This window comes from Erpetoichthys calabaricus, chromosome 7 (genome assembly GCF_900747795.2).
Source record: "Erpetoichthys calabaricus chromosome 7, fErpCal1.3, whole genome shotgun sequence".
NCBI classification, from domain to species: Eukaryota; Metazoa; Chordata; class Cladistia; order Polypteriformes; family Polypteridae; genus Erpetoichthys; species Erpetoichthys calabaricus.
The window spans coordinates 129,345,263-129,366,955 of record NC_041400.2 but is presented as its reverse complement, the minus strand read 5'-3'; the positions used below and the strand labels follow the sequence as shown (position 1 = coordinate 129,366,955).

Genomic DNA, 21,693 nt, shown 5'->3' with positions numbered 1-21,693 from the left:
GAGCCATGTTCAAAATTACAGTACTTTTGGGCTTTCCACAATTCTGATCCTGAAGCCACTGAGGGAATTCAAGGACTTAACTAGAGAGCTTTATGGGTCACTGTCAGGTAGGAAAAGGCACATCATGGACGGTGTGACCCTTTGGTTACAATGCATGCGGTCAGGCAGTGCGTCCTTGTGTGCTGGACTGTGCAGCTTATATTCACCTCCTCTCTGGAGTATAAAAACGTGTGACCTTTTAAACGCTGCTGCAATGCGATGTTGGTAGACTTTAGACACAGATATTTATTTTAGCCAAACTGATTAAGTGGACATCAATAAGACAATTACTGCATGGAATGAAAGATCAAACTATGGATAGGAAAAAAGAAACCAAACTGACCAAAAGGCAATGCAAAGACCCAAGGTTTTATTGCTACCGGATTGTTCAACGACACAGCGACTCTTACTCTTACCATTGCCAGGCTGATGAATGAGCTTGTTGCCGACAGTCTAATAATGAATACAGCGTTTGTGAAATTCAGATTCCTTTTCTCCTTTAAAGCATTCACAAAAGGACTTTGTAAACAAACACCACTGCAGCACAATATTACATACAGATGTTACACTGTTGCTGCTCTTTAAAAACCACAAACATTAAAGAAAGTTTACTGCTAAGGAACAAGGCATTCCATATTAGGCTACTTACTGGGGAACGGTGTTTGTCAAAGATCGGAGTTCAGAGCTACAGAAGAGACCCCGGCTGAAATCCTACACAACAGAGAAGGCCATTTTGGAAATATCTGACAGGAACATTTTCTCAGTAATTCATCCGTCTTTACTCCCCTGACATTACGCAGTGCGGCCGAGTACTCATCTGCTACAATGACAGTTTTCTTGTCTCTGATGCTCTTACAACTTTTGGATTTTATACTTAGTTGGGCATCATGCAAGTAGTAACTTGAAACAAGCAAAAGGGAAGGATGAGCTAACAACAAAGAGGAGACTCAACAAGCCAGAACAGCAAAGCGATAGAAGCAGATGGGCATTGAAGACTATGTGGATACAAGTTATTTTTATTCTTTTTTCCTTTTATGTTTTTTTTTCTTAAGTCCATTGTTTTTAATTTTTTTTAAATCTTTTGGTATATTTTTTTTGCTGAAAACCGAGTACTATATGATCAGCTCTAAAATAATTTCTCATTTCATTACAGCCTGGTAAGAATACTTGCACTCACTGTATTCCCCGAGTCTTGCAAGGAGAAAAAAAAAAAAAAAAAAAAAGGGTCACATGACGCTAACAGGCTGCAGGGGGGGGGCAGGGGGAGAGACTGCTTTCCTGGCGCACCAAAGTGACCCCACAGGTCTCCGCTGCTGCCCCCTCCTGAGCGCTGTCTTCATTGTATAGCCGCTTGATTCCGTCGTAGAATTCATCAACTTCCATTTCTTCCACCTTGCGTTTGGTGGAGGCTTGCTTATATCTAATTGGGGCCAAGTGATGGCAAGAAGCAGCAAGCCCACTGGGGTGCCCACTGCTTCTGGTCGCCATCTCAAGCCCCGTTTCTGGAATGGTGGAGATAGGTGGGTCTTGAATTGCAGGCCTGTCATGAGGAATCAGGCTTTGTTTGAGGGGCTGGTAGATGTACACAGTGTTGGGTGGCAAGGGAACGTCACATGAGGATAAGGAACGTGCCACAAGCTCTCTGCATCGAACAAGCTGGGAGCTGTCAATCTACAAAAAAGCAAAAAGTACACATGACACTTAACTTCATTTACTCGATTCATTGTGGCGCATTTACAGTTGCACAAGCAGTTTCATTTGATTGTCATGATTTACAATTTCAATTGCTACAGGAACAATTTAGAATTACAAATACTGTAAAAACTAAACAGTAAAAGGATGCTCTTGAGTGTTTGGTACCAACTTTTAAATCAGGAACTTCATGGAGATTTCTGACTCCAGTTTGAATGTTGAAGCTCATGTAAATAAACTGGACTAGTCAGGCTTTTAACAACTGAGGAGCACGGCTAAGGCACTAGAAGGGTCATACAGTACGTGCCTCTATTACATCTCGTCTTGAGTACTGCAATGCTTCGGTTGCCACACTGAACTGTTCTCCTCTTGGCTGGCTGGTGCAGAATGCTGAAGCTATGTAACCTTACAGAATCGAAACTTCATGATCACAACTATGGCATCTCTTTACTAGCATCCACTCCAATTTAGAATCCATTTTAAAAGTGGAAAGTGGAAAAGCACTTAATCCAGTTTAGGGTTATGGGGTGCCAGTGGGTAAACAGTAAGAACCAGTCCTGGTCAGAAAATAGATTTTCCCAAAATTACATACTGGCAACTTTTAAGACCATGTGTGATTTTTATCCTGTCTATGTTACTGAATGGCTAATACCTTATCAAATACAGAGAGACCACGGTGATCATCTCGTTAAGAGCTACTGGCTCCCCCAAAGTCCAGATTAGGGGGCAAAGGTGATGGCAACATCTTCAGTGACGGTACCTGACTTTGGAGTGGCTGGAGGTAAAATCAGCTGCTGTAGTAGCAACTTTGAGATCTTTATTTAAAGTCAAATGTTTATCCTTTAGACTTTTCAAATGTTATTAGTTCTTAATTGTAAATCTCTTTTATGCTTTATTTATTTTAAGCATTGTTTAAAATCTCTGATTTTTATATGGACTTATTTGTTTCTGGTATGTATTTCAAAAAGAAGCACTCTGCGCCATTTGGCTTGAAAAGTTCTATACAGTGGAACCTCAGTTCACGACCATAATTCGTTCCAAAACTCTGGTCGTAAACCGAGTTGGTCGTGAACCGAAGCAATTTCCCCCATAGGACTGTATGTAAATACAATTAATCCGTTCCAGACCATACGAACTGTATGTAAATATTTTTTTTTTTAAGTTTTTAAGCACAAATATAGTTAAATAAACCATAGAATGCACAGCGTAATAGTAAACTAAATGTAAAAACATTGAATAACACTGAGAAAACCTTGAACAACAGAGAAAACTAACACTGCAATAGTTCACGCTATAGCGCTACCAACTGCTGGCTAAAAACATCCATCCATCCATCCATCTATATTCCAACCCGCTGAATCCGAACACAGGGTCACGGGGAACTGCTGGAGCCAATCCCAGCCAACACAGGGCACGAGGCAGGAACCAATCCTGGGCAGGGTGCCAACCCACCGCAGTGGCTAAAAACACTTTTTTTTTAATGAGTTTTAGGCACAGGGAAAAAAATGAACATTTGAAAAAATCCATAATTTAATAAACCACCAAGAAAAGTAACACTGCAACAATGCACGCTACGAACCGATCGCTGTAAACAGAAGTGAATACAAAATCAAGCCCAGTGCATTCTTTAACTGCCTTCCTATCTTATGAGTCCAGCGCTCTCTCTCGCGCTGCCTGTGTGTGTGTGTGTCGCGCTTTCTCGCTCTCTCTCTCTCTCGCTCTTGCTCGCAGCACAGGAAATGCACAGGGAGAGACTGAACATGTACAAACCAAAAGGGAAACTGGCTTGTTCGTATACCAAGTGTATGGTCGTAAACCGAGGCAAAAGTTTGGCAAACTTTTTGGTCGTAAACCGATTTGTACGTGTACCGAGACATTCGTGAACCGAGGTTCCACTGTATAAATAAAAATTGTTATTATTAAAAGACGGAAGACTTGTAGACACAAAAATGAAAACATGAGTTTCTAGTTAATTATTTTTAAGATTTGAGATTTGCGTGTCCTTAAGGACTGCAACTAACAATTATTTTGTTAAATCGATAATCTTTTAATTACTTTTTCAGTTATTTTCCTATGTTAATTAAATACAAAGTTTAATTATCAAAAAGAAAAAATGGACAACTATTTCAACTGTGCTTGTAGGGGGCCTCAATCCACGCGGCAGTGTGCCTTCCTCCTGGAACCACCACATGTGACTGAAGCGACAGACACTGTCACACTGCAAGACCACCCTCTGTTATGGACAACTTAGCTGACAACAATAAGAAACGGGCGGAAATGGGGGCCACTTTAGTGAATCCTTTTTATCATGGCAACAATTCATTCCACGGAGGGCTCTGAAATGTTTTTACATATACTTCAAAGTAGATTTTAACTTTTATTTGTTGAGTCCTGTTTGTTGTTTATTCTAATAAAAGGTAGAAATATTGGAAACCTAACACTATGTGAAATGCCTGGCCCTAAATAAAAATCTATGCAGTTTTAAAATTCCCAATGGATCCCCAGCCAATCTTTTTTAAACGGACTGTTGTGGAAAAGCAGACTAAGCGGAGTATTCATCGTACAGGAGACTGGGACTGTGATACAAGTTCCAGCCATGATGAACAAAACGTCTTTAAAGTTCAGTACACCTGATGTTACAACTGACGTGAATGACTAAAATTATGTTATACAAGTGAAACTTACAACTGGCTGCAAAGTATAATTAAATACTTCTAAGTTGGTGGACCATTTACTTTTAGAGCAACGTGAATGTCCTCCGTGAAGCAGGATATACATATTTTCATCTGTGTTTGTATAATATACAATATGAAATTAATAAAGAACATTTTGAAGAGCTCCACTTTCACTGACCGTGACTAACTACCACGTACTCCTCACAGTTTGCATAAACCTTACCTTTCAATGTCATATGGGCTCCTTCAGAAGTCAACATGCGGGGCAGCTCCTAGAATTCCCTCCATGCACCTGTCAGCCGTCCTGTCACTGCTGTGCCCGCTTCACCATCTGCACTAAACATGTCACCTAAGTAGCAGAACCTCCCTACTCTCTCCAATTGCCCATATCTATGTTTGCATTTAGTCTGTCATCATTCTGCATCCCCTCACACTTTCTACAAGTTGCACTTTCCACCTGCACTCTCTACACGGCTATGCAGCCAGCACTTTCTTTAATAGTTTACCAAAAAGGAGAGTGAAGGGTTAAAAAAACAAACTAAAATGTGCACCCAGATTGAAATCCTCCATTTCTATGTTTCCTGTTTCCGAATCCTAAGATGGGACCATACTGGGTGAAATGATTTGAACAGGTTATACCTGGCATACTTTCAGCATGTTGACGATGACGCTTAGCCAATCAGGACGGCACTTCTCCAGCTCCAGAGTGATAATGGCCAGTGCCAGCATGGAGCCTCTGAACTGAAGCAGCTGGTGAGCAGATAAGCACTGCTGAAGCTGCTCAGTGAGCATAGATACATGCTGGGATGGGCTGACCTTCGGCCGAGTGCACAACAGCTGGGCCCAGCTGGACAGCAACATCGCATGGAACTAGAAATGGGACAAAAGAGACAGCAGTCAGTGAGCAGGACTCCTAAATGCTCACGTGAAACACAATATCACCTCTTCATTGTTAGTAAAATATTTGTTTCAAAAAAACAGATCAGTGTGTCATGCTGGGGACTGGGAAGTCTGGTCTGCTCTGCTAGGACTGTTTGTAGATGGCAATTTAAATGGGAGCACTGCATTCATGAAAATCATATCAAAAATATGTCATATTATGCTATACTATTCCAGGACTATTGTTTCTTATTTGGAAAAATAAAAAAAATTAAATAAATAATAAATAAATAAAAATAAAAAAAAACTAAATGATAACATAAAAAGAATAACATTCTCAAAAGCACTTGATCCAGTTTAGGGTTATGGGGTGCCAGTGGGCAAACAGTAAGAACCAGTCATGGTCAGAAAATAGATTTTCCCAAAATTACATACTGGCAAATTCTGTTATGAGAAATTGTGTTGCAATTGAATGAAAATAATATTTGATAATCCAATCTGCTCTGAAAACTAGTATCTGTGTAAAACTACACTTTCATAGTTTAAGCACTGCAGAAACGGCCTCTTGGTACAATGACAGCATGGTGAAGCATTTAGGCGACTCACTATCTGAAGGAAATCCAGGGGTGTTGCCGTGAGCAGGTCCCAGTTGAGTTTATCCAGAATTATCCTTTCCATTCTAAGTATCTCTGATGGAGAACAACCACAGCCACTGTTTTTTGCTAACTTATGCAATGCTGGAATTCGCTGCAAAATAAATTGTTGATAAATTAGGTTATTAAAGGACAAAAAAAACACACCAAAGTATCATTAGTAGATACAATATAATAAACAAAAATATTCAATGGCAAACACTTTAACAACAGGATCTGTGAATTTGATTATTCAGTCACTAGAATAAAGTATACCCAATAATGGAAGTATGTTAGTTTTCAACCATTCCACAGAATATGCTTCTGCATCAGTAAACAAGAGCACAACAAGATTATTTTGAAGAAATACTAATGTTAGTTACAGTAAGATTTTAAAGATTATCATATTATCAATATTATTCTACCTTTTCAGGCTGGTCTTTTTCCAAATGTATTTGTATTTGAGTAGATGAATTACCTTTCATTTTGTAAAATTAAGTTAAAACATACAAACAGAGCTATACATGGAATATCAAATATTTGACCTTATTTATGGAAAGGACCCTTTCACACCTCCCCATATAAGTATTTTTATTTGAAATATAGGTAGTGAAGACAGACAGACAGACAGACAGACAGACAGACAGACAGACAGACAGACAGATAGATAGATAGATAGATAGATAGATAGATAGATAGATAGATACTTTATTAATCCCAAGGGGAAATTCACATACTCCAGCAGCACCTTACTGATACAAAAAACAATATTAAATTAAAGATTGCTAACAATGCAAGTAAAAACAGACAATAACTTTATATAATGTTAACGTTTACCCCCGCGGGTGGAATTGAAGAGTCGCATAGTGTGGGGGAGGAACGATCTCCTCAGTCTGTCAGTGGAGCAGGACAGTGACAGCAGTCTGTCGCTGAAGCTGCTGCTCTGTCTGGAGATGACACTGTTTAGTGGATGCAGTGGATTTTCCATAATTGATAGGAGCTTGCTGAGCGCCCGTCGCTCTGCCACAGATGTTAAACTGTCCAGCTCAATGCCAACAATAGAGCCTGCCTTCCACACCAGTTTGTCCAGGCGTGAGGCGTCTTTCTTCTTAATGCTGCCCCCCCAGCACACCACCGCGTAGAAGAGGGTGCTCACCACAACTGTCTGATAGAACATCTGCAGCATCTTATTGCAGATGTTGAAGGAAGCTAGCCTTCTAAGGAAGTATAACTGGCTTCCTAACTAACTTCCTTCCTAACCAACAGTGTAGTGTTCTAGTTTTTTAAAGAATGATTATTCAGAGGATAGTCCTAAAAGGGTGTTAGAAACAAAGACGAGAAGAAGGTAACTTCCCTTGTCACACTCCAAATCTTTTCCAGCAATTTTCAGTCTTTGCCTTTACTCACATAATCTTAGCAAACAATGGACAGTCAGACACAGACATGTGGAGGCCAGCTGTATATTGTGACATCCCTAGACGCAGTCAAAACTGTCTGCAACTAGCCACGACAACCTGAATTGTCACAAGATGTGTGTGTCTGTGTGTGTCAGAGAGCTGACAATCAATAAATGCTGAGCTTAAAGTACAATGTAGTCTGTCATTCCTCTGTGATCACAAGTCATGTAATCCGACATCCTCATGGCAATGTGATCCAGCAACTGCCGTCTTCAAGTGCAACATTTTCTGTGACACCATCTTTACGTTTTTTTGTTAATGTCTGGGGTTATTTGAAGGAAGTGGCCAGTGAAATTAATTATTGCTTGAGTTTTCCCATTAAAAAATCTTGAGTGAAATAAATCTTGTATTTTGTGTTGCGTTATTTGAAACATTCTGTTTAAGAAAAATGTAAGAAATCTCTCTGTTATAATAAAAAAATCCTGGGATGAGACGTGACTTTTTCTGAGAGATACTTTCACATCCCGTGTGACAAGACTTTGTACCAAAAGATTTAACCACACCTAGGGCCGGAAATAAAAGACAAAGAGTAGATGACAAAGTAGAACGTCGCAAAGAATTCAAAAACGTTGGCACGATACACATGCAGAGCAGGTTAGAGATAATGAAAGCACTATAATTCTAAAGTCTCAAAAAATGATAGTAAAGATAGCATTAGCACAAACAAATGGAAATTATTACTCAGTGAAATAATAGACAGCGAAAAGAGATCAAATATATTGTTTGGATTTAAACTTGTAGATCATCTAATTCGTTTTGCCATCAGGGAAAAGTAATGTTTCTTCCCAATGAAGAGGCGTATCTTTTAATTCTAGCAGATTTCTTGTTTGGTGAAAGTGAAATCCACTTACGCGAGTGGCAGAGACGTGAAATTGCTGACGTGTAGTCCAGGCCCCGGGGTGTTGGCAAGCGAAGCAAGCAGGGGGCAAAGCCCCCTAAGTTAGTAATATATGATTTTAACAGATATAATAAAAAAAATGTGACAGTACTCATTAGAAAAGTGTATGCATCACAATATCAACTTGCAGTATACCATTCAGAAGAAAGACAAAAACTATGAGGATATACGTTTAGAACTAATCAGTTTTTCCAGTTTTTCTTAAAATTTAATCAGTTTAAATTCAATGAATGACCTAAAATGGTAAAAAAAAGTAAGCAGTAAATTGCCAGAGGTTTAAAATTAAATTTAGATTATCAAAAACTGATAAAATGGAAATTTCACAATATTACATTGGGTCTTCTTCACGGAACAACTAATAAGTTACAACCTACGGATGTTCTGCAGCAGTTAAAGTACATTAAGCCTTACAAGTTGAAGCAAACAATTTGCACAGGTGCCCCAAGTTCCATTGATTACTTAAACCCCCCTGTCTGTCCTAAAGCAGAGTGGGAACAGAATGTGTTACTACACCGTCTGTACTACTTGGACGATATTCCAGTGATAATGGCAAGAAAAGGCCAATTAACAATACAGAGCATTATTACCATTGGAAGTGTAGGCCTTTCATTTAGAGAAATTGCAAAAAAAAAAAAAATCAAAGTGTCAGTATGGTGTCCTACACAATCCAAAGGCAAATGAAAATTGGAAGAAACTCTAATAGAAAGAGATCTAGCAGACCCAAAGTCACAATTAGGGAATCCATTCCCGGTTCCCGAACATTGAAACTGCTGTAATTCCCGGGAAAACGGGAACAGCCAAGCTCGCATATATAGCATGTAAAAGTATAAAAATCGATCAAGAAATAACAAGAGTTACAGTTGAAAATAATTAAGTGGTGCCATTGCTGCAGCTTGCACTTCATCAGACAACAGCTTTGAACAGCAGCTTGAAATTGCAATGTGTCAGTCTGTTGCATCCACATTATCTGTGCCAAGAAACTTGCCATCACAGAATGATGACAAGAAACTGGATGCATCAGTAAAAGCTGAAATGGCGGTGTTTCAGAGCAATGGCAAGCGCGGGCGTTGTTTAGAACAAGTGTATCAGTATCTGATGATTGTGCCGCCTACTTCAGTGGAGGCAGAGCGTGCTTTCTCAGCAGCTGGCATACGTCTGCATGAAGGTGCGTTCTTGCCTGGATGACTGGACACGCTAATAATAATAATAATAATAATAATAATAATAAATTAATAATAATAATAATAATAATTCATTACATTTATATAGCGCTTTTCTCAGTTACATTTATATCGCGCTTTTCTCAGTACTCAAAGCGTTATCCACACAGGGAGGAACCGGGAAGCAAACCCACAATCTTCCACAGTCTCCTTACTGCAAAGCAGCAGCACTACCACTGCACCACCTGTGAGGACGTTGTGCTTTCTACGCTCTTATTACCGCAACTAAAGATACATGTACTTATATGATAGCATGAACTGCTTGTAGATAAGGTTAGTCTTTTATTTGTGTCAACATATTGCAGTAGTTTTATTAAAAATAAGTGTCGGTCGTTCTAAAACCGTTCACATGTGAGATGCCCGTGCACTGTGTCATCCCTGGGAGCCCGGGATTCCCGGGAATGAAATGCGGGATTCCTGAATTCTCAGGAATGGATAAACCCATCCGGGAATGGATTCCCTAGTAACAATCCAATCAGAAGAAAAGGTTCTGGGGGTCTCCAGCTTGCATGATGGGTGCCTCACAGCATAACAGCTTCAAACAGAGCTAAACGGTGGTTGTAAAAAGCAAGTCTTTGTTTGTTCTATGAAGAGGAGACTTTGGGCTGCAGGTAGTGGCAGAAAGAAAGTCATTCCTTAAAGGACAAAACAGGGCCTTGAAATACCAGCTGTGGACTACTGCAGACTGAAGAAAGTCTTAAGGACCAATGAATCAAAATTTGAAATCTTCAGCTCATCATGCAGGGTGTTTATACACCATTGAGTTGGTGAAAGGATGGATCCTCAGTGTGTGACACCAGCTGTCAAACATGGAGGAGGAAGTGTGATGGTCTGAGGCTCTTCTGCCAGAGGCAGAGTTGGTGACTGGCATTGTGAAGGGGTTACCATAGTTTGGCTGTTATATCAGCAAATAGTGAATCAAAAATTTTAAAACAAACTTTGTACACTTTATGATTTTTATTTGCCCTTGTTTATTTGTTCTATGCCTTGATTTCATGAATCCTTAAGACATTAACCTGCGTGCATTTCCAAAAAAACTGAAAAGAATGAGGTGTTCTAAAACCTTTGACTGGTAGTGTACATATCAAGGATAAAGATCTGGAGGATAAACACGTGTAAGAAATAAATATGCTGGTACATTGGTAGTAACAATGAAAGAGACTTTAGAAGTTAGAAATGGAAATTCTGTATAAAATGTAGCGTAACAAACACTGAAAAGCTGAAACCTAAGGCAACAAGCAAACAAAATTCTAAAGAAGCAAGTCAAAAAGCAAAAGGAATCTGCAGGGAGGAGTTATAAAGTCAAAGCCAGGTCAAAATGATGTTTGCAGCATTAACTGCTTTAAAAAATGAAAAATATTTAAACAAATCATCACAAAACAAGAACTATGCAAGTCACAGTTGAAGGAACAGAAAAGAAACAAGAAAGGGAACATTTACAAAGTCTTGATTGTAAAGAAGAGGGAAGGACGCTCTACAATTAATCTGTAAATTCTGAAAAGGCCGAGTAGGCTCCTGCGAGATGTAGCGAGGCCAGCTCATAGAACCTGAGATGTGGGTAAATGGTTGCAGTAAGTTTTTGCAGATCAGAATACTTAAAAGTATTGAAGTGAAAATGAGATTCTGTAATGAGTCACCTGCTGTTCTTGATTTGTGCAGTGTGAGCTCCTAAATGTTGTATTCAAAGAGAAAAGCCAGAAGGTATATGTTGGAAAGACCCCCCCCCAGCTGACTAGGGGCATAGGTGTACGGTTATGCAGTATGCATGTACCTTGTTGTCAGAAGAAAATCTTTTCAGTGCACTGGCAACTTGCCATAGGTTAAAAGTAATTGTGGTATGAGGGGTAGTCTGTGGGTTCAGAAGATAACCTTAGTTTAAGGCAAGAGTGAGAGAGAAGATCCATAAGATGATTCAACGTTGACAATTCAGTGATCTTACGGCAAAGCAACATAGTTCTGTTATTTCCATTAGTAGAACAGGTGGAATGTACATAGTGTAAGATCCAGGAGCTGGTCCCCATTCTGACGTCTATAGGGGCTACTCAACTCTTTAAAACAATGTTTACTCTAACAAAGCGAGGGGCTTTAAAGCATATGGGAGACAGACTTGGTCAATGAAGGGGGATTATAAAGCAAGGCTGGAAATGAATAAGATGAGAACGCAGAGGAAGAGTACACATGAAAAGTCAAAAAGTTGAGTGTGGTGACAATAAAACCTGGCATGGCAAAAACAGGCCCAGGGGGTTTAACTACAGTATGTGGAGCAAAAAATGAAGCACGAGTTAGTGCAGGCCTTTATTGAGACAGCGACGTAAGACTAGGAGAACAGCTGTGAGAAATGACAAGAAACAACAGCTTAAGGATGGCAACAAGTACCAATTAAAAGAGCTATGCCAGATGACAAATAAACTAAAAGGCTACAAAAACACTTTATAATGGCCAACCCAATGTGAAAAATGTATACTACCCACAATATTGTAGCACATAGAATAAGAAAAGAAAAAAAAAAAACAGAAATTAGTATTACTAGTTTGAAACTTACAATGGTGCCCAAGCGCTTATGATGTGTCTTACATTCATAGTATAACACAGAGAACGCTTCAGGCAAGAATTTAGTAAATTCACATTGTTAATTGATTGTACAGTGATGGAAACAGCAACCTTAAATACAGCTTTGGCATTTATTGTAGCGTGTATGTGTGGTTTGCTACTAAATGATAATAGTGGTACTGTAAGCATATACTGTACTGGACATTAAAGAAGAAGAGGGAAGGGAACTAAAATAACTGGAGTAAAACGCTGATATAAATAAAATAAATGGGACATCATTTCTTGGAAGAAGGCTAGGATTGTTGCCCATGAATCATTCACATATAGAAGATTCACTCAAATTAGACTAGGATACCTCAGACAAGGAAAGTACTTGAGGAGGAGATCTCCTTGAGGCACCACAGCGTTGTAAAGATTATAGCATAACGTCACATGACATTCTCAATCCCACTTAATGCAATTTATGGCTGGGGGGGACGGGAGCATTGCCAAACGTAACCCTGGACAGGAGCTTCAGCCCATCACAGGACCCATTCACATATAAAAGTACACTCACACTCACATAAGACAAACACAGAATTGGCAAATTAACCTCATTTGTTCTGTTCCTTTGAATTACGCTAATGAGCTGCAAAGTCTGAAGAGGTTGCTCCCTAACACATTGCTCATCTTTCACAGAGCTCATGTCTTCAAACTTTTTCACTAACTTTTGCTTCACACATCCAACACTCCAAACTGTACTTCCAATTTTTTTTTTAATTCAACTGCTCTCCTTGTTTAGTTCTACATTATAATCTATTTAAGAATGTTCTTTATTAACATTATTACTTGTACTCTTCCCCCGTGTTATTAACAGATAGCAGAGATTCAGGCTACTTTCAGGCCAATCAAAGATAAGACCGCAGTTACCAACATACAAAATATGTTAAGCGTTGTTAAGTGCTCAACAATTTAAAGCTTGAATACACTTTTACAAGGGCACATTCAAAACGTAACAAGAAGCTTCTCCTAAGGGAAGTAATTTAATTTTCTTCCCAGTATAAAAGTTGCTGATAATGTAAGTGAAGGTGAATTGAATACTTTGTGAAATGCTGCTTTGATAAGTGATAAGCAGAATAAAGGTAGCAGCCTTAGAATCGCATTTTAGGGTATTAATTGCTACACATTTAAGGTGTGTGTTTACACGTTCTAAGAAAGACAAACTGAAACTAAATGCCTTTATAAATGCATAGCATAGTTAAATGTGCTATGTTGCTTTTGGCAGGAAATAGACCATGAACTCACAAGAAAATATGATGATTCTCATCAGACCATGTCAGCCTTTCTTCAAATTATTCCAACGACATGTGATTAACAGAAACTCAAATCTCAGGTCCACCATGTTTATGCTCTCCAAACTTCAGCTATACCTTGCTGCACTGTTCTTGGCAATGAAGACTAGTGAAGCAGGCAAGATAGTTCCTTGGCAGAGTCCTAACTCTTCTTTAAAGACATTCAACCGAATCTGAATTAGGCAAACATAATTCCCAGCATTCCAAGAATCACAGATTGCTGCAGCATCTGCTGTCCACCTTGCTGCAATTCACCCTTTGCATCTGAGTTTTTTAAATTTCTTTCTTTATCAAACCTTAGTGTCTTCAACATCCATGTAAAGTGCCCGGGCCTGATCTTCCTTAGCTTGATTTGACTGGTTCACTCTCTTACTGAAGTTGATATCTACAAACTGGATTGTTCTCTTCTCCCTGGTAGCACTTCCATATCCCACCTAACAATTTTCTCATTTCAACTGATCTTTCTAGGACATCTCATTTCCACCACTCTTGTGCTACCATAATCCACTTCTCTAAGAACCTCCCCAGTGCCCCATGTTTTGTCACCTCATACAGCCATTTCCTTTTGTCTCCTGGTTACAAGTCCCATTGCATGGTCACTCTGACAAAATTAATTGATTTAACCACTAAGCCACAAACTAGACTACTTCCAAGTAACCAGTTTAACATTTTTGGTCAAATGCAGTATTGCACATGAAGATCACTTGATCTCTTACTTGATATGAGAAATTGACCTTCTCGCCAACTACCCTTATATATTCAACGGCTTGCTGCCAGCATTAAAGCACACCTCTGCGGTTATACAGGAGGGCTAAAGCAGTTCTAGAGTCTTAGAACAATCAAACAGGTTACTGCCCCGGTAAAAAGCCTAACTCTTACTATGAAACTTCATTCAGTGTGCTTTTAATACACCCTGCTTCTCCATTTACATGGAATTGCTTCTTCCAAATCTGACTTATCTTCATGCTCTCCCAACTTCTTACTCTATTCTTGCTAGCTTCTCACCGGTCTACTGAATTACAGTTTATAGACAATATTTTGTTGTTTATTAATAAAATGGTTACTACATGGATAAATCCTTTGGAACTTAAGACTTTTTTCCTGGGATTTTTCCACAAGATTTCAGGAACTGGGAGCATAACTGAAAAAGAGTACATCAGGTAAGCGGATATGTACTTTCAGTTGAATGAGACAAAGTTAATGTACAGTTAGGTCCATAAATATTTGGACAGCGACAACTTTTTTTCTAATTTTGGTTCTGTACATTACCACAATGAATTTGAAATGAAACAACTCAGATGCAATTGAAGTGCAGACTTCCAGCTTTAATTCAGTGGGGTGAACAAAACGATTGCATAAAAATGTAAGGCAACTAAAGCATTTTTTTAACACAATCCCTTCATTTCGGGGGCTCAAAAGTAATTGGACAATTGACTCAAAGGCTATTTCCTGGGCAGGTGTGGGCAAGTCCGTCGTTATGTCATTATAAAATTAAGCAGATAAAAGGCCTATAGTTGATTTGAGGTGTGGTGCTTGCATGTGGAAGATTTTGCTGTGAACAGACAACATGCGGTCAAAGGAGCTCTCCATGCAGGTGAAAGAAGCCATCATTAAGCTGCGAAAACAGAAAAAACCCATCGGAGAAATTGCTACAATATTATGAGTGGCAAAATCTACAGTTTGGTACATCCTGAGAAAGAAAGCAAGCACTGGTGAACTCAGCAATGCAAAAAGACCTGGACGTCCACGGAAGACAACAGTGGTGGATGATCGCAGAATCATTTCCATGGTGAAGAGAAACCCCTTCACAACAGCCAACCAAGTGAACAACACTCTCCAGGGGGTAGGCGTATCGATATCCAAGTCTACCATAAAGAGAAGACTGCATGAAAGTAAATACAGAGGGTGCACTGCAAGGTGCAAGCCACTCATAAGCCTCAAAAATAGAAAGGCTAGATTGGACTTTGCTCAAGAATATCTAAAAAAGCCAGCACAGTTCTGGAAAAACATTCTTTGGACAGATGAAACCAACAGCTCATTATCCAAAGCATACCACATCATCTGTAAAACACGGTGGAGGCAGTGTGATGGCTTGGGCATGCATGGCTGCCAGTGGCACTGGGACACTAGTATTTATTTTGTGAATTTCCCCCTGGGATTAATAAAGTATCTATCTATCTATCTATCTATCGATGATGTGACACAGGACAGAAGCAGCCAAATGAATTCTGAGGTGTTCAGAGACATACGGTCTGCTCAAATCCAGCTAAATGCAGTCAAATTGATTGGGCAGCGTTTCATGATACAGATGGACAATGACCCAAAACATACAGCCAAAGCAACCCAGGAGTTTATTAAAGCAAAGAAGTGGAAAATTCTTGAATGGCCAAGTCAGTCACCTGATCTTAACCCAATTGAGAATGCATTTCACTTGTTGAAGACTAAACTTCAGACAGAAAGGCCCACAAACAAACAGCAACTGAAAGCCGCTGCAGTAAAGGCCTGGCAGAGCATTAAAAAGGAGGAAACCCAGCATCTGGTGATGTCCATGAGTTCAAGACTTCAGGCTGTCATTGCCAGCAAAGGGTTTTCAACCAAGTATTAGAAATATATTATAAATTTTATTTCCAGTTATTTAATTTGTCCAACTACTTTTGAGCCCCTGAAATGAAGGGATTGTGTTACAAAAATGCTTTAGTTGCCTTACATTTTTATGCAATCATTTTGTTCACCCTACTGAATTAAAGCTGAAAGTCTGCACTTCAACTGCATCTGAGTTGTTTCATTTAAAATTCATTGAGGTAATGTACAGAACCAAAATTAGAAAAAAAGTTGTCTCTGTCCAAATATTTATGGACCTAACTGTATGTTAATACATTAAACAGAAAACATTACACTGAAACTTGCAAAACTGGATCCACGCCTGATGAACTGAACCAATCAAATCTGACTGCACTGAAAAGCACATCTTGGCTGCAGACAGTGTGCCTTGGTATCACCTATGAAGCACTGCTACTGAAATTTTTCTAGTCTGTCAAACCTTCGTCACATCTTAATTTGACTACTGACAGTTGGGAAAACAGAATAAATGTCAAATGCACCTCAGATGGCTCAACTACACTGGCTATCGTTATGACAGGAAATCTCTGCTACTCCTCTGAAAAGCTGTTAACTCTTAACACTTTGGCTACCTGTCATCATTGCCTGCTTCATGTTTACCTGTCTGACCCTCTCTCTCTGGGCCTGTCTAGGAAGTTCAGTTAACACTAACTTCATATCATGCTTGAAAATCAGCTTCTTCTTGTGACATGCAAGTCGCTGCCTTGCACCCAAAAGATGAGGCTGGGTCTAAGGATTTCAGGAAAATCAGCTTTATTCAACTTAGAACAGGAAAAGCAAGGTTATTTATAGCAGCAGGAACTACCACTCTACTACACACAGACACAGCAAACGGGCAGGGCCAGGGCCAGGTCAGTGGCCAAATTATAGTGCACAAAGAGGCGGTGAGCTTGCCATTGTGCTGCGAGCCTACGAGGTGCTGTGAACATACAGTTACCTCAGTAATGGACAAGCAGCCCTTGACAGAAGCGTCAATCACGTTTTGCCGTGTTGCCCCGTTGGGGAGGGATTCAAGAGAGTTAAAAATTATCACGTTCTATTTAGCATTTTAATCAGCTATTCCTCTAACTTTATTATAGATACCATATATGCAGTATTAATGCCTCAGTTCACAATTACTTTTATGGATGGTTCGGTTTGTTTTCTTGCAAATTACGTGTGAATCACGTTGGACTGCACATTTTCTTAATTTGATTTCCTTATTCTGATATACAGCACATGATGATAAATGTGAAAATTTAATTGTAATGATAAACTTTATAGTCTTTTATCTTTACGTATCATTAAGTTTCACTGGCAACAATATAAAATCTCTCTGATCAATGTTTTTTGTTTTAGTTATTCACAACTCACGTATTCTCTCCAGTGTGGTAACTGAAATCAAAATTAGACTGATTTTATATATAATGAAACAACTAGAGTCTTTATAAAGAGTTACACTTTATAAAGAGGTACATTCGCTTAATAAACTGCTCAAAAAAATTAAACACTTTGAAAACACATCAGATCTCAATGGGAAAAAAAATCCTGCTTAGTATCCATACAGATATGGACTGGGTAATGTGTTAGGAATGAAACGATGCCACATCGTTTGATGGAAATGAAAATTATCAACCTGCAGAGGGCTGAATTCAAAGACACCCTGAGAATCAAAGTGAAAAAATGATGCAGCAGGCTGGGCCATTTTGACAAAATTTCATTGCAGCAACTCAAAATCGTACTCAGTAGTTTGCATGGCTCTCACGTGCTTGTATGCATGCCTGATAACATCGGGGCCTGCTCCTAATGAGACGACGGATGATTTCCTGGGGATCTCCTCCCAGATCTGGACAGGGGCATCACTGAGCTCCTTGACAGTCTGAGGTGCAACCTGGTGGCATCGGATAGACCAAAACATAGGTCCCAGAGGTGTTCTATTGGACTGAGGTCAAGTGGGTGTGGCGGCCAGTCAATGGTATCAATTCCTTCATCCTCCAGGAACTGCCTGCATACTCTCGCCACATGAGGCCGGGCATTGTCGTGCACCAGGAGGAACCCAGAACCAACTGCACCAGCAGAGGGTTAGACAATGGGTCCAAGAATTTCATCCCGAACCCTAATGGCAGTCAAGGTGCCATTATCTAGCCTGTAGAGGTCTTTGCGCCCTTCCATGGATATGCCTCCTCAGACCATCACTGACCCACCACCAAATTGGTCATGCTGAACGATATTACAGGCAATATAATGTTCTCCACGGCTTCTCCAGACCCTTTCACGTCTGTCACGTGCTCAGGGTGAACCTGCTCTCATCTGTGAAAAGCACAGGGTGCCAGTGGCGGACCTGCCAATTGTGGTGTTATATGGCAAATGCCAATCGAACTCCACCCTTCTGGGCAGTGAGCACAGGGCCCACTAGAGGACATCGGGCCCTCAGGCCACCCTCATGAAGTCTGTTTCTGATTGGTTTGGTCAGAGACATTCACACCAGTTGCAGCAGTGCTCATCAAATGAACAGAAATCTATTGCAACTGTTTGTTGTCCAACTTTGTTAATCAGAACCAAAGCATCTTTTACACAAATTTGCCCAGGCCATTTCACCACTACTACCAGATGCATGAATTTTCTGTAAACATGTATCTAACTTTATTACTATAAGGTCATCAAAGTCATAAACACATTCTGCTACATTAGGTAAACTGGGAATCAACCCCATTATTCCCTACTGATCATTAATTCCACCTCTGCTGGTTGAAATTATTTGTGGTGCTACCCTAATTCATCCTATTTTCTTTCAACTCTTCATTGTTTAAGAAAGACAGCAGAGACTGACACGGTACGAGATTTAAAATTTATAACTGTATGTACACAGGCTATTGGCAACTTTTTCAAAGCTTTGCATACACTAAAGCTTTCAAAAAGTCATGTCAGTGTGTTTTGCAACACAATTCTATGAGAATAAATCTTCTACACTTAGGGTGATTACAACCAAAGTAAACATATAGACTTTCTGCTGAGGACAATGTAAGGTTGACATTTCACCCAACTTAAAGACGCTCTCCTTCAATATACAAGGCAGCACACCTCACAGTGAACCTGAACTATAAGCAGGCTAATCTGCCCAGGTGTACTTTTTTTATCTATTTAAATATTCCTTTGCTACATTACTCATCTTTTCAAATAGGTAGGTCAGTCAGCACTGTTAAGCATACAGTAATTGAAGCAAAATAAAATGTACAAAACACTAATAAATTATTAATTAATTGAAAACACTTACAGTGTATGTTATAAACAAAATTTACAGCGTCTTTATTTTAACACAGTGAAGTAAAAATTCAACAGACCCACATTATATTATTTTGTTTTCTGTGTACTCACCTCATCCTCCTCATTAGTCTTCGCACCGAGGAAGAAACAGCTAATAGCAATGCAGCGAAGGTACTTTGGACGGGCCTAAAGAGAAAAGCAAAAAATTAATCAAGCATTGCTGGCCATTTCATATAAGCATTACTATAGCATTAAGATCTGAGAATAAATTTAAAATTCAGCATATTCATAAGTAAACAAAGAAACAACTGTTGAATGCTAATGTTGAGTTGTACGACATTTGGAATTGTGACACCACTGTCAAATTTATGTTGTACCCTTTATTTGTCAAACAATTTTTCTGTAATAAAGCATAACGAAATGAGGAGAGGTTTTACTTGTGAACACAACTATATGTACAAAAATACTTGCTGGCATCAAACTATGAATATCAAATATTAATTTATTTTTTAAAATTACCATTAAACAAACAAAAACATTTTTGTTCATCGATTCATTATCTTATCTTTCTAATTTCTATTTGTGGTCCTTTCATCCAGTTCCATGTTGCAAAGAGCCAATGCCTGAGCTAACAGCATTGGGTACAAGGTGAGAACCAACCTTAAACAATGGAGCACCAGTTCATCAAAATACACACTTACATACACACACACACTCAATCATATTGGGCCCATGAGTTACCAATAAACATAATATGCACATCTTAGGACTGTGGGGAAAAAAATATATTTCAGGAAAACCCATGCAAACACAGAGAATGCTTGCAGACTCCACAGAATAGGACCTGAACCCTGGTTTCAAATCCAAGGTTCTGGAGCCATGAAGTGCCAGTCCTAACCAATGCACCCATACTGCCCCTGATATATTATGTTGCTCTTACAGCAGTTGCTTTTCTTCTTATAACTTATATAATTTCTTTATTAGTATAACAATTACGGTAAATTCTTAATTTATTTAAATGAAGCAGAATCTAAAACATAAAATGAAAAGCTGCATTACCTTTACTACAGCTAAAAACCTGTCCAAAATACTGATGGCAAGTGCAAGCGTCTCTGGATAAAGATGGAATTTGCTGGTAAGAGAAGACATCCATCGAACAACCTCATCACGCTGAACTGGAGAAATATCTGTATCCTTCAAAAACACAAAGTAAACAGACATACAAAAAAGTTAATAAAATGAGTCAAAAAATATATCCAATCCTAGGCTGTTACATTAAAAAAATAAAAAGAATCAGACCAGGAAAATTATATCTGAATTGAAGACTGGTATGAAGAATGTCAACCTCAAACATGTTTCTTACCAGGCTTTATCTTGAATGGGCTATAATGGCCAAAGACCATGGAAAGTGCGGATATTGCCAGGGAAACACAATAAAGTGTGTTTGTAGATTGGACGTGTACATGAAATGTGTGTAATAAGCGAGTCTACCCCTTTACAGATATTTCAGAGAGTGCTGTGCAATTTGAATCAAGAAGAGGGAGAAAAAAAAAAACAACTGCCACTGAATTCCGTTGATTAACAGAGCATTCCCATGCATGTTGACAGATAGTAAGTAAGTAAGTGAACTTTATTGTCATTCATACCATACAACAGTACAACAACGGATACATAGCTGAACGAAATTGCGTTTCTCCCAACTTAAAGGGGTGCACAATTACTCATGCATATATGTACTGTTTGTTTAAAAAAAAAAAAAAAAATTTCAGCCTGAAAGTAATACATTATGCCAATATCTACCAGAACAGATTTTTTGGCCATAACACACACACACACACACACACACACCTATATCCAAATTAAGATATACACAGCTTAATCACCAACTGTAACAGTTTATACTGACACTAGCTGTGCTACCCACCTGAGAGAGGTTAAAATCTAAATAATCAACGTACATTTCAGTGTTAAGGTTTGCAGCGCACCATGCAAAGAATATGTTTCAGTTACATGCTATTTGGTATGGGATTTGTAAAACCAGCGTTAATGTCTGTGATTTGCCATGTGTTGGAATGACAAAGACACAGAAACCAGATGGACACAAAGACAGACACTCATCCTTTTAGTATAGATGAGTGCCTCTTTTAAGCTTGTTGTGAAGGACTACACAGTATTATACCTTTAATTACATGGGCTTGTTGTCCCTCTTCATTTGTGTTATGTGTTACTAGTGTTTCTCTGTACATTATATGTTTTCTAATGCTAAATATACATTTAATTTATATCATTAAGAAAATATTTCCAGTAAAAAAAAAAAAAAAACTCCATGGCACAGAAGTTACTAGCTGCCCTCACTTGTCACTGCACACATTTTTCCTGCATGCATTTGTTTGGCCCCCATTTGTCCCGAATGCTTTTGTAGTACCACAACATGAGAATTCTGTAGTTTATTGTTATT

The 21,693-nt window shown here is 39.0% G+C and overlaps 1 protein-coding gene across 1 annotated transcript in view; it reads right to left on the bottom strand.

The window, feature by feature from the left end:
* Positions 1–389: 389 nt before the first annotated feature.
* ccni (cyclin I) overlaps positions 390–21,693 on the bottom strand; it is a 36,252-nt gene continuing 14,948 nt past the window's right edge. Inside the window, 6 exon segments of the mRNA XM_028805367.2 lie at positions 390–1,301; positions 1,303–1,710; positions 5,046–5,276; positions 5,892–6,032; positions 19,347–19,421; positions 20,295–20,429. Of these exon segments, the coding sequence (XP_028661200.2) occupies positions 1,266–1,301; positions 1,303–1,710; positions 5,046–5,276; positions 5,892–6,032; positions 19,347–19,421; positions 20,295–20,429 (1,026 nt within the window). The 3' untranslated portion in view covers positions 390–1,265.